This window comes from Entelurus aequoreus, linkage group LG23, assembly GCF_033978785.1.
Source record: "Entelurus aequoreus isolate RoL-2023_Sb linkage group LG23, RoL_Eaeq_v1.1, whole genome shotgun sequence".
Lineage (NCBI taxonomy): Eukaryota > Metazoa > Chordata > Actinopteri > Syngnathiformes > Syngnathidae > Entelurus > Entelurus aequoreus.
The window spans coordinates 10,366,024-10,381,065 of NC_084753.1; the positions used below are offsets into that span (position 1 = coordinate 10,366,024).

The following is a 15,042-nucleotide window of genomic DNA, read 5'->3' on the forward strand; positions in this document are numbered from 1 at the left end:
TTTTATTTAAGAAAATGTTTTTAATTTATTTATCTTATTTTATTTTATTAATTTTTTAAAAAAGGACCTTATCTTCACCATACCTGGTTGTCCAAATTAGGCATAATAATGTGTTGATTCCACGACTGCTGATATCGGTATCTGTTGATATCGGTATCGGTAATTAAGAGCTGGACAATATCGGAATATCGGATATCGGCAAAAAGCTATTATCGGACATCTCTAGTAATAACAATTAATAGTTGTTTAATGTTTTTAATCCAAAAACGTATTATAAGTATTAAAATAAACAAAAATATGTCTGTTTGTAGCATTACATTAAAAAAAAATCTAAATATCACCCACATACTTAAACATTTTTTAAAATTTGTATCACATTTTTTTAGCCTGTTTATCATTATATTAAGTATTTTTGCTCTTTTTACTTACATTTATACCATAAATGTAAAAACAATTAAGTGAAGTGAAGTGAATTATATTTATATACGCTTTTCTCTAGTGACTCAAAGCTCTTTACTTAGTGAAACCCGTTATTTAAGTTACATTTAAACCAGTGTGGGTGGCACTGGGAGCAGGTGAGTAAAGTATCTTGCCCAAGGACACAACATCAGTAAATCGGATGGCGGAAAGGGGGATCGAACATGGAACCCTCAAGTTGCGGGCACGGCTGCTCTACCAATCGAGACACGCCGCCAATAGAAGGCGTTTTATTGTTTGTGCTATGGCGCCCTCTTTTGGACGAGTTCCATTTAGTGCTGTCACACCGGAAGTGGAGTGACGTTTTGTCTTGTAGCCTTCCATAGCGTTTCTACTAATATATGGATTTCATCACTCCGAGCACTGCTTTAAGTGTTACAATTAGGGATGTCCGAAAATATCGGATTGCCGATATTATCGGCAGATAAATACTTTAAGTTGTAATATCGTAAATTATCGGTATCGGTCTCAAAAAGTAAAATGTATGACTTTTTAAAACGCCGCTGTGTACACGGACGTAGGGAGAAGTACAGAGCGCCAATAAATCTTAAAGGCACTGCCTTTGCGTGCCGGCCCAGTCACATAATACGTACGGCTTTTCACATACACAAGTGAATGCAAGCATACTTGGTCAACAGCCATACAGGTCACACTGAGGGTGTCCGCATAAACAACTTTAACACTGTTACAAATATGCGCCACACTGTGAACCCACACCAAACAAGAATGACAAACACATTTCGGGAGAACAACCGCACCGTAACACAACATAAACACAACAGAACAAATACCCAGAACCCCTTGCAGCACTAACTCTTCCGGGACGCCACAATATACACCCCCCGCTACCCCCTACTCCCCCACCTCAAACCCGCTCACCTCAACCTCCTCATGTCCCAAATTCCAAAAATATGTTAAAAAAAATAATGCACTTTGTGACTTTAATAATAAATATGGCAGTGCCGTGTTGGCATTTTTTTCCATAACTTGAGTTGATTTATTTTGGAAAACCTTGTTACATTGTTTAATGCATCACAACAAAATTAGGCATAATAATGTGTTAATTCCACAACTGTATATATCGGTATCGGTTGATATCGGAATCGGTAATTAAGAGTTGGACAATATCGGAATATCGGATATCGGCAAAAAAGCCATTATCGGACATCTCTAGTTACAATAGAACCAAAACAATTCATACTTACTAAAGCATCATACAAATATGCATGAAAACACTCCTACAGACATCACACATGTGACGGTTTAGTAAGTAGGAATTGTTTTAGTTATATTGTAAAATGTACAAACGTTGCATGGAGTGATGAATGAGGAATGCATGCGAGTAGAATCGCTATGGACGGCCTTACGTTCGGTTCAAGGCAATAAAACAGGAAGTACATTTTAATGAAAACTATTGAACACAAAACATTCTGCCACTTAACGAAGAAAAATCCATAAATTAGCCGGACCATTTTATACGCCGCATATTTCAAAGCATAGGAAAAAAGTAGCGGCTTATAGCCCAGAATTTACGGTACTTTCACAAACCCGTTTTAATGTGTTTATGATCGAGGGCCAACAGGTTGCATTTGTGGAGATATGTCAGAAATAAATGCATTTTATTATTGTATATTATATTATACTTCTTTGATCGACTCGCGACCAGTCTAGGGTGTTGTTTGCCAACACCGGTGTCAGAATTGGGATGGTGCGTTTGAGGGACATTTGGAAATCAGTAAGAACGTTCAAATATAGTCCAGATTTTTGGAACGGGAAGTTTGCAATGACATATCACAATTTTAGTGTCGATAAATTGCTGGCAGATGGTGTCAGAAGCGGGATGGTCTCTGTGTCAAGTTTCTTTTGACATCCAACAGACCAGTTCAAATCTGGGTTAAGGGCGCTGGTCCTCAAGAGTTGTGAGTGACAGCGTCACGCATTATACAACTGCCATGTGCTGAATAACGCACAATAAAGCACTTGATCTTACGGTGGAGGAAAAGCAAAGGGCACCCCGTGGCAAAAGAAAGCCGGAGACAGAAGGGATTAGCGTCACCTGTATGGCACTGAACCAAACTAAAACCGGAGTGCCAGGTCACGACAGGGGAGGAAGGAGGAGGAGCGCAATGGCGATGGCGTGCAGCTGGGGGAGATTGCTGGAGGCATGCTGGGATTAAAAAGGCGAGAAGTAACATGGAATAAAGCCTATTTGAATTTTGAACCGGGGTTAAAGAGGACAGTATTTTCATACTTCCCTTTCGCTTTGTTATGAAAACAAAGAACCTCCTTGGTATTTTTCTACATCTGAGATGGTGTTCAATTTAGAGCATACTTGCCAATCTTGAGACCTCCGAATTCGGGAGATTTATAGCTAGAATTCACTGAAATTCAAGTATTTCTTATATATATATATATATATATATATATATACACTACCGTTCAAAAGTTTGGGGTCACCCAAACAATTTTGTGGAATAGCCTTCATTTTTAAGAACAAGAATAGACTGTCGAGGTTCAGATGAAAGTTCTCTTTTTCTGGCCATTTTGAGCGTTTAATTGACCCCACAAATGTGATGCTCCAGAAACTCAATCTGCTCAAAGGAAGGTCAGCTTTGTAGCTTCCGTAACGAGCTAAAGTGTTTTCAGATGTGTGAACATGATTGCACAAGGGTTTTCTAATCATCAATTAGCCTTCTGAGCCAATGAGCAAACACATTGTACCATTAGAACACTGGAGTGATAGTTGCTGGAAATGGGCCTCTATACACCTATGTAGATATTGCACCAAAAACCAGACATTTGCAGCTAAAATAGTCATTTACCACATTAGCAATGTGTAGAGTGTATTTTTTTAAAGTTAAGACTAGTTTAAAGTTATCTTCATTGAAAAGTACAGTGCTTTTCCTTCAAAAATAAGGACATTTCAATGTGACCCCAAACTTTTGAACGGTAGTATATATATATATATATATATATATATATATATATATATATATATATATATATATATATATATATATATATATATATATATATATATATATATATATATATATATATAAAATAAATACTTGACTTTCAGTGAATTCACTGAAATTCAAGTATTTCATATATATATATATATATATATATATATATATATATATATATATATAGCTAGTTGATGCTAACTATGCTAACTAACGGACTTGTTTCGGCGCCCTGTCGTCTCGCCGTCCTGCAACTCAGTGCGGTGTTTAGATCAAAACAAAAACAAATGTTGTTTAGATACAATTTTGGGGGGGGGGGGGGGGGGTATTGTAGTGAGTTTACATAGTTCACCCACAGAACCTTTGTTATTGTTAAGAATTCCGGTCAGACGGGTATTCACGGGACACATTTCCGATGTTGTGTGTTGCACTGAAAAGCCACGGATATTTAGTTTCCGCTCGATTGCTGATCAGAAAAGAAGTTAGCTCCATCTTTTGACACACCTCCTCCGACTCCCATCCTTATGCGCTACAATATTTAATTGAAAAACACGGAAATGACATTTTGATGAGGAAATGAATGTTTAAAACCGCCTGAATATGGCGTTAAAAGCAATTTGTTCACATGAATACAGCGTTCTGTGGACGACTCAAACTCTATGATGTCATTATTCCTTCACGTATCGTTCCTTCAATCATGTATAAGAGACATTCAAAAAACTTGGCGAGCATCTTCTACAGTTCAATTGTGAACAGATCTTCGCACTGGTGGAGGTTGGTTCTTTACCGAGTAGGGCTGGGCGATAAAATGATATCAATATATGTCGCGATAGACATGTTATCGATATCAATAAAAAATGCGTTTGATAAAACAGTCGATCATTTTTTTTTTCCCTTGTCGGAATAACGGGAACAAAGGCGCTCGCAGGAAGTGATCACACTGCTCAGATAACAGTATCAACTGTCTCGTTTGGTTGTCCGGCAGTTGATTCTTTGAATGAGAAAGTCAAAATGAAGAAATTTGTTTTGAAAACTGACTTTTGCAAAGGTCCCCACCGAGGACGTCGTTGTGGCTTGTGCAGCCCTTTGAGACACTTGTGATTTAGGGCTATATAAATAAACTTTGATTGATTGAAGACCTGAAATACCACACCACCTTTGCCGCGCTCACCCTTTAGAGAACAGATTTAACTTCCTGCCACTAAACCTGCAGAAAATACAATAGTTCTTCTCAGGTTTCTTTATGTTTACATTTTCACACTTTGCACTATTTTCTTACACTTTATTAAGCATTTCTGACATGTTCGTTGTTTTTGCACCAGATAGCTGAGAGATTTGAAATAAAAATTTCTTTTTTTTCCTTAGGTCAGAAAAAAATACTAGAGATGTCCACACTTTGCACTATTTTCTTACACTTTATTAAGCATTTCTGACATATTTGTTGTTTTTGCACCAGATAGCTGAGAGATTTGAAATAAAAAATTCTTTTTTTTTCCTTAGGTCAGAAAAAAATACTAGAGATGTCCGATATTATCGTCCGATAAATGCGTCAAAATGTAATATTGGAAATTATTGGTATCGTTTTTTTTTATTATGGGTATCGTTTTTTTTTTTGTTTTTTTTTATTAAATCAACATAAAAAACACAAGATACACTTACAATTAGTGCACCAACCCAAAAAAAACCTTCCTCCCCCATTTACACTCATTCACACAAAAGGGTTGTTTCTTTCTGTTATTAATATTCTGGTTCCTACATTATATATCAATATACATCAATACAGTCTGCAAGGGATACAGTCCGTAAGCACACACGATTGTGCGTTCTGCTGGTCCACTAATAGTACTAACCTTTAACAGTTAACTTTACTAATTTTCATTAATTACTAGTTTCAATGTAACTGTTTTTATATTGTTTTACTTTCTTTTTTATTCAAGAAAATGTTTTTAATTCATTTATCTTATTTTATTTATTTATTTTTTTTTTAAAAGTACCTTATCTTCACCATACCTGGTTGTCCAAATTAGGCATAATAATGTGTTAATTCCATCGGTCGATATCGGTATCGGTTGATATCGGTATCTGTAATTAAAGAGTTGGACAATATCGGAATATCGGATATCGGCAAAAAGCCATTATCGGACATCCCCTAAAAAATACCAATATTTATCGATATCGACCGACATAAATCACTTACATCGTGATACAGTTTCCCGCCTTATTACGGGATGCCATGGATCAGTCATCCCAAACTTCAACCACTTCTCAATGGGTCTTTGCGGTGACCCACGCGAGAAAGACAACAAGTTGTAGCCCAGATCTTCATGCCTACAAGCCCAGATCAGAGGCATGTGTCATTATGGAACTCTCTCCATAATGAAATAAAGCAATGTAAAAACACATTTCAATTAAAAAAAGTCTTTAAAAACAGAACTATGATGTTATATGAGCACTGACAAAAGGGACGCAAAGGGAAAAATAAGGGGAAAAAAATAAAAATAAAAAATAAAAATAATAATAAACACACAAAAAAACAACGCTTACATTATCCTACATGACTGTAGGTATTGTATAGTCTAGCTTTCCTTTCATTTTTTTTTTTTTTTTCTTTATCGACATGCACTATGGATCCTTGGTTGAATGATCACATTGTTCTTAGCTTTGTTTGGTTTGAATGATACCTTGTTATGATAGCCTTGTTCTATTCAGTTTTGTTTGGTTTGAATGATTACCTTATTCTTTTTCAGTTTGTTTGGTTTGGATGATTGCCTTGTTCTTTTTCAGTTTGTTTGGTTTGAGTGATTGCCTTATTTTTTCAGTTTTTGTTTTGTTTATTTATTTTTTGTTCAACTTATCTTGCTTGTTTATTCTTTTCATTGATTGTTTGTTCTATTAATTTCTATGAGTGTGTGCACTGGGTAGGGGTACAAACTTGTAGTTTTTAGGCAACAATAACTTTTTTTGTCAACTGGGTCATACATGTCCTGTAGCCTTTTTTACTACTCTAGAGTCTACGCCCCTGGTGGGTGGGTGCGTGTGGGTGTGGGTGCCTGTGTGTGCATATGTGATATATTGTTTTGTATTGATTTGTTGCATTGGATGTTCTAATGCACTACCGGCAAGGAAATACCAAGAAAATGTTTCTTTTGTGCGAAGGGGCAGGAAATATAAGATTTTCTTCATCCTGTTCCTTTTCGACATGGCTGTGTATTGAATGCAGTAAGGTATGTGAGATTGTTGAAATGTTGTTGAAATGTACACATCCAAGTACGAAATAAATAAATAATTGAAATTGAAATTGAAATTGAAATTGAACATCTCAGAGGTCTGGCAGCTTTAATGGACTGCCTGCAAATCAGCACAGAAACAACTCCATTGCTTGGTCCTTGAGGGCGTCCGTTTTTGGAACGGAAGATCCCCGTCTGGCACACGTCCCTTGTGTTTCCAAGACATAAATAAACTTTGGGCAGAATTAACAAGTACCGGAGAGCAAACCACTTCCCTTATTAGTCTTTTAAGCAGATACTCAATATTTCCTCATTCCCACCTTTCTCACCGTCAGCCAGATAGCAAGCTGAGCCGAACCTTAGAGTTCCAAAGTTCCTAATCAAGGGAATGCCAGAGCCCTGCGGACGAAGTCGGCTCTATTTGATGACCCCATTTATATTCCGTGGCTGTGCTGCTTCTGCCGAGATAGAGGCAGACAGCGGCTTTATCTGGCCAAAAGGCCACTTCTAACACGCGCATCTATCTTCTCCCTTATCCACAGTCCAAACATCTGTTGGAGTCTTTCAGTCCCATTCCTGAAAGGATTTGGCTAGATGTCACACAATCAATGCTTTAAGCGACAATATGCTTTTTATACTATGACATGTTTTTTTTTTCAAGCTGTTAGCCTTGGATTCTACAAACAGGTGGAGTCCAGAGATGTCCAAACTATGAGTCACCACAAATCCTTGTAGCTGTACATAAAGGAGAGAGTACCTGAGGGGAAGTGCTCATTGACTGGCCAGTTGTCAACCTGTAAGGTGGCGTTGCCTCCGTTCCTGGTGAATCGAACCAAATGGTATTTGCCATCGTTTATGGATGTAGTCAACTCCTTGACACTGATGTCCACCGTCCCAATGTTGAAGGTAACACCGACTTTCCCTTGGTCCTGTAGAGGACAGAGATACAAAAATGAGGCGTTAAAGGTAAAGTTGCCATAGCTGATTGATTGATTGATTGAAACTTTTATTAGTAGATTACACAGTGCAGTACATATTCCGTACAATTGACCACTAAATGGTAACACCCGAATAAGTTTTTCAACTTGTTTAAAGGCCTACTGAAACCCACTACTACCGACCACGCAGTCTGATAGTTTATATATCAATGATGAATTCTTAACATTGCAACACATGCCAATACGGCCGGGTTAACTTATAAAGTGCAATTTTAAATTTCCCGGGAAACTTCCGGTTGAAAACGTCTATGTATGATGACGTATGCGCGTGACGTCAATGGTTGAAGCGGAAGTATTGGGACACATTGTATCTCAATACAAACAGCTCTGTTTTCATCGCAAAATTCCACAGTATTCTGGACATCTGTGTTGGTGAATCTTTTGCAATTTGTTTAATGAACAATGGAGACTGCAAAGAAGAAAGCTGTAGGTGGGATCGGTGTATTAGCGGCTGGCTGCAGCAACACAACCAGGAGGACTTTGACTTGGATAGCAGACGCGCTATCCGACGCTAGCCGCCGACCGCATCGATGATCGGGTGAAGTCCTTTGTCGCGCCGTCGATGGCTGGAACGCAAGTGAGCACGGGTGTTGATGAGCAGATGAGGGCTGGCGTAGGTGGAGAGCTAATGTTTTTAGCATAGCTTTGTCGAGGTCCCGTAGCTAAGTTAGCTTCAATGGTGTCGTTAGCAACAGCATTGCTAGGCTTCGCCAGGCGGTACAGCATTAACCGTGTGGTTACAGGTCCAGAGTTTGGTAGTATTGTCGATCTTCTGTCTATCCTTCCAGTCAGGGGCTTATTTCTTTTGTTTCTATCTGCATTTAAGCACGATGCTATCACGTTAGCTCCGTAGCTAAAGTGCTTCGCCGATGTATTGTCGTGGAGATAAAAGTCACTGTGAATGTCCATTTCGCGTTCTCGACTCTCATTTTCAAGAGGATATAGTATCCGACGTGGTTTAAAATACAAATCCGTGATCCACAATAGAAAAAGGAGAAAGTGTGGAATCCAATGAGCCCTTGTACCTAAGTTACGGTCAGAGCGAAAAAAGATACGTCCTGCACTGCACTCTAGTCCTTCACTCTTACGTTCCTCATCCACAAATCTTTAATCCTCGCTCAAATTAATGGGTTAATCGTCACTTTCTCGGTCCGAATCGCTCTCGCTGCTGGTGTAAACAATGGGGAAATGTGAGGAGCCTTTCAACCTGCGACGTCACGCTACTTCCGGTACAGGCAAGGCTTTTTTTTTATCAGCGACCAAAAGTTGCGAACTTTATCGTCGATGTTCTCTACTAAATCCTTTCAGCAAAAATATGGCAATATCGCGAAATGATCACGTATGACACATAGAATGGATCTGCTATCCCCGTTTAAATAAGAACATTTCATTTGAGTAGGCCTTTAAGTCGGGGTGACTCCTGTTGTTCAACAACCCGTTGACTAATTGACATGTCGGTGGAAAAACATCTTAAGTTAGGTCCCAAACAAAAAGAGTTTGCCATCTTAAGTACCGTATTTTTCGGATTATAAGTCGCAGTTTTTTTCATAGTTTGGCCGGGGGTGCGATTTATGTGTGAAATTATTAACACATTACCGTAAAATATGAAACAATATTATTTATCTCATTCACGCAAGAGACTAGACGTATATCAGCAATCGTCACACACACGTCAACCAGTGAAAATTCGGCGGGGGCGGGTCATGGCAGAAGTGCATTGTGGGGAAAAAAGATGCTACTTGCTACTACTTCCGGCAACTTATAAAAACTGAGAAGGGCTGAACAAAAATGGCACCGAAAAGGAAATCATATACTGCAGGCTACAAGCTGGAAGTAGTGAAATGTGCAGCAGAAAACGGCAATCGATCAGCAGAAAGAAAGTTTGGAGTAAGCGAGAAACTTGTAAAGCGACTGGCGAAAAGCGGAGGCTACTCTTACTGAAATGAAGAAAACTGAAAAAGATAATTGCGGGCTAAAAGCTAGGTGGCCACAGCTCGAGGAACGAATGCACAAATGGGTGCTTGAACAACGTGCTGCCGGGAGAGGCTTGTCAACCGTACAGTTGCGTCTCCACGCCCAGGTAGTTACTATTCTTTATTTATTTTAAATTGCCTTTCAAATGTCTATTTTTGGTGTTGGATTTTATCAAATAAATTTCCCCCAAAAATGCGACTTATACTCTAGTGCAGGGGTCGGCAACCCAAAATGTTGAAGGAGCCATATTGGACCAAAAATACAAAAACAAATCTGTCTGGAGCCGCAAAAAATTAAAAGCCATATTACATGTGTCATGAGATATAAATGTAATTAAGAGGACTTAAAGGAAACTAAATGACCTCAAATATAGCTACAAATGAGGCATAAATGTACACATCGCTAGCCTAAATAGCATGTTAGCATCGATTAGCTTGCAGTCAAGCAGTGACCAAATATGTCTGATTAGCACTCCACACAAGTCAATAACATCAACAAAACTCACCTTTGTGCATTCATGTACAACGTTAAAAGTGTGGTGGACAAAATGAGACAGAAAAAGAAGTGGCATAAAACACGTCCTAGAAAGTCGGAGAAAGTTATGCATGTAAACAAACTATACGGTGAGTTCAAGGACCGCCAAAATAAGTAGGACAAAACGGCGCTCGCCAAATACTTGAATCAGTGAAGAATGTTTAATATAAACAGTGTGATTTATAACAATTAGCGAGGTTTGTGTCATGTTTGTCCTCCTGCAGAAAACATTCTAAAACAAAAAAAAATAGATTTTTTCCCCCTCATCTTTTTCCATTCTTCATACATTTTTGAAAAATCTCCAGAGAGCCACTAGGGCGGCGCTAAAGAGCCGCATGCGGCTCTAGAGCCGCGGGTTGCCGACCCCCGCTCTAGTGCGACTTATATGTTTTTTTCCTTCTTTATTATGCATTTTCGGCCGGTGCGACTTATACTCCGGAGCGACTTATAATCCGAAAAATACGGTACCTCACGAATCGGATTCAGTGTTCACAATGACGGCGTTAATAAATTACTTTTAATGTATGTTACTATCTTTTTACGAATGAAAGCAACAATCAGCACCGAAAGAGAATGAACTTGATATCAAATAGAAAGAGGAAACATCACACAGCAAACAAAGCACACTCATACACATACTACTACTACGTGGAAATAACGAACAATAAATCAATGACCCATACCCGGTTTGTCAAACAAGGAGACAAGACAGCCATGGAAGCTCTGTCGGTCTCTCTCGCTGACGTCACATATCACTTAACGACGGGCACCGCCTTTTAAAGGCACATACTCACACACTCCGATTTCATTAAATATGAAATATATTTTAGTTTTTCCGTTTTTAAAGTAACACAAACATTACTGTCCCTACTAATTAATTACATTTATTAAAGAGTAATTTTGTTACTACCGTATTTTTCAGACTATAAGTCGCAGTTTTTTTTTCATAGTTTGGCCGGGGGTGCGACTTATACTCAGGAGCGACTTATGTGTGAAATTATTAACACATTACCGTAAAATATCAAATAATATTATTTAGATCATTCACGTAAGAGACTAGACGTATAAGATTTCATGGGATTTAGCGATTAGGAGTGACAGATTGTTTGGTAAACGTATAGCATGTTCTATATGTTATAGTTATTTGAATGACTCTTACCATAATATGTTACGTTAACATACCAGGCACGTTCTCAGTTGGTTATTTATGCCTCATATAACGTACACTTATTCAGCCTGTTGTTCACTATTCTTTATTTATTTAAAATTGCCTTTCAAATGTCTATTTTTGGTGTTGGATTTTATCAAATAAATTTCCCCCAAAAATGCGACTTATACTCTAGTGCGACTTATATGTTTTTTTCCTTCTTTATTATGCATTTTCGGCCGGTGCGACTTATACTCCGGAGCGACTTATAATCCGAAAAATACGGTACCTCACGAATCGGATTCAGTGTTCACAATGACGGCGTTAATTAATTACTTTTAATGTATGTTACTATCTTTTTACGAATGAAAGCAACAATCAGCACCGAAAGAGAATGAACTTGATATCAAATAGAAAGAGGAAACATCACACAGCAAACAAAGCACACTCATACACATACTACTACTACGTGGAAATAATGAACAATAAATCAATGACCCATACCCGGTTTGTCAAACAAGGAGACAAGACAGCCATGGAAGCTCTGTCGGTCTCTCTCGCTGACGTCACATATCACTTAACGACGGGCACTGCCTTTTAAAGGCACATACTCACACACTCCGATATCATTAAATATGAAAGATATTTTAGTTTTTCCGTTTTTAAAGTAACACAAACATTACTGTCCCTACTAATTAATTACATTTATTATAGAGTAATTTTGTTACTACCGTATTTTTCAGACTATAAGTCGCAGTTTTTTTACTCAGGAGCGACTTATGTGTGAAATTATTAACACATTACCGTAAAATATCAAATAATATCATTTAGATCATTCACGTAAGAGACTAGACGTATAAGATTTCATGGGATTTAGCGATTAGGAGTGGCAGATTGTTTGGTAAACGTATAGCATGTTCTATATGTTATAGTTATTTGAATGACTCTTACCATAATATGTTACGTTAACATACCAGGCACGTTCTCAGTTGGTTATTTATGCCTCATATAACGTACACTTATTCAGCCTGTTGTTCACTATTCTTTATTTATTTTAAATTGCCTTTCAAATGTCTATTCTTGGTGTTGGCTTTTATCAAATAAATTTCCCCCAAAAATGCGACTTATACTCCAGTGCGACTTATATATGTTTATGTTATGCATTTTCGGCAGGTGCGACTTATACTCCGGTGCGACTTATACTCCGAAAAATACGGTAATTCAATTAGTTTTTTGGAAAAGTAGGACTAACTATAATTCATCACTTTTGAAAAGTAATTTTCTAAACGCTAATTAGGATACAATTCGATTAGTTAACAATTCATTATGATTATCTTAATTTTTGATGTGTCCGTTTCCCCATTCAGGATTTCTTTTGAGCCAGGTATATTTGTCAGCATCCATTTACTGCTCCCCTCACCTCCCAGGGGGTGATCAAGGGTGAGGGGTCAAATGCAGAGAATAATTTCGTGCAACAATCATTGGTACTTTAACTTTAACTTAACTTAAATAAACAAATATCAGACAGAACAATCCAACACATTTTCCACAACAAAAAGATGTTCTTGTTGCCAGAAGTGTCCCGATACAACTTAGTATTGGCCGATACTGATATTAGTATGAATCATACACACTTGTATTATTTTTGTAGTGTGGAATATTACAAAAGGTTTGATCTAGTCAGTGTAATGAGTTAAGCAGAGAACAATGGTAGGTATGAACAACAATAACCTGTTTATTAACTAGAATAGACTTATGCCGTCTTTAAATCAAAGTTGGGGGGGAAATTTATTTTTGGCGACACTTAGTGGTCACAATAATTCATTCATTTAAATTCATGACAAAGTAAGTCGATTGTTACTGGATACTTTTTATGTGTAAGTATTATGCAACTATAATTATTTGATACTTGTTTATATTGACTTATGTGCTGTTTTACACTGCAATATTGTTCATTTAAGGACACTTATTATGAATGTGTGCTTAGCTGTTGTGTAGCTGATAGCTCGTAGCAACCTATAGCGTAGCGTGTTTACCTTTTGTAAATGACTTGACTAAAATGATTATTTGTATTGGAGGTCATTTAAATGTTGACTGGCTGTCCAGCTTTGCACAAGTAAACTCGCTGCCGGAGCGCTTGTATCGGACATTTTAGATACGAGTCGATATTATTTGATATTTATTTATTTTTTGCTGGTGTCAGACCGATATCCTACGTTAATATCAGATCGGAACACCCCTATTTATTACCCGTGTTTTTAAAAATGAGACTTATTTCAACCAAAAATTCCCTGCGGTTTTCACAAATTTTTGTATTAGTAAGTATATTAAAAAACTAATTATTCTGAAAAAAAAAAAAAAGTCTTACAAACAAAATCCTTTACAAATAACTTATTGCACCTAAAACCTTCAGCTTTTTTCCATAGTTTTGTAGGTTTAATATGGTTGGTACGTGTCGTGTTGGAGTTCGTGTTGGCCGAACGATTCTGTGGCCATGAACCCGTCGGTAGCTCGGTTCTGTACAATTTGAGTTTATTTCAAACGTGCATACAATTACAACATGATACATCAACATTTCCAGTTTCTCTTTTGAACATGTCTGAAAAAGAGTAGGAAGAAGCCGAGTCTCTTTAATCCTCCCCCTTTTCCTTTACATAGCAATTGCTAACACTTTTGTTCACTTCCTGTTCTCAATTTATTCGCAATATAATTCGTAAATAAACACATTAAATAATTAAAAATGAATAAATGATAAACAATGAAGTACGTTGTATTTCATATGGTGAGACAAATAAGAGTATCAATAAGTTCAGAACGTTTATCATGTTTCTTCTTCTTTGTACTTTGTAAACACTTCGAGTTTAAATAGTTTCTTAAATTGGATCATATTAGTACATTGTAGGGTTGTACGGTATACCGGTACTAGTATAGTACCGCGATACTAATGAATCATATTCGGTACTATACCGCCTCTGAAAAGTAGCTCACCGGTGTCACAATGTAAACAAACGCCTTTGGTGGATCTACACCTGACATCTACTGTAATGATACCAAGTACAGGAGCGTATCTAGTTGATACTACTATGATAACATTGCTATTTTTTGGCATCACATCTTCTTTCGTTTAAAAAAAATATATATATTATGTTTATACACTCAGGAAATGCGTCCCTGGACACATGAGGACTTTGAATATGACCAATGTATGATCCTGTAACTACTTGGTATCGGATCAATACCTTAATTGGTGGTATCATCCAAAACTAATGTAAAGCATCCAAACAACAGAAGAATAAGTGATTATTACATTTTAACAGAAGTGTAGATACAACATGTTGAAAGAGAAAGTAAGCAGATATTAACAGTAAATGAACAAGTAGATTAATAATTCATTTTCTACCACTTGTCCTTAATAATGTTTACAAAATAATAGAATGGAAAATGACAATATGTTACTGCATATGTCAGCAGACTAATTAGGAGACATTGTTTGCTTACTTACTACTAAAAGACAAGTTGTCTTGTATGTTCACTATTTTATTTACAGACACAATTATTCTTCGATTGCAATAAAAAACATATGTTTAATGTACCGTAAGATTTTTTTGTTAAACTAAAGCCAATAATGCCATTTTTTGTGGTACCCTTTATTTAGAAAAGTATCGAAAAGTACCGAAAAGTATCAAAATGCATAATATTGGTATCGGGACAACACT

At 37.2% G+C, this 15,042-nt stretch overlaps 1 protein-coding gene across 2 annotated transcripts in view; it reads right to left on the reverse strand.

The window, feature by feature from the left end:
- Positions 1-15,042, reverse strand: part of LOC133640407 (neurexin-3b) — an 869,211-nt gene that overhangs the window by 96,889 nt on the left and 757,280 nt on the right. For both annotated transcript variants that reach the window (XM_062033799.1, XM_062033798.1), the window contains one exon: positions 7,431-7,602. In XM_062033799.1, the coding sequence (XP_061889783.1) occupies positions 7,431-7,602 (172 nt within the window). The remainder of the gene's footprint in view (positions 1-7,430; positions 7,603-15,042) is intronic.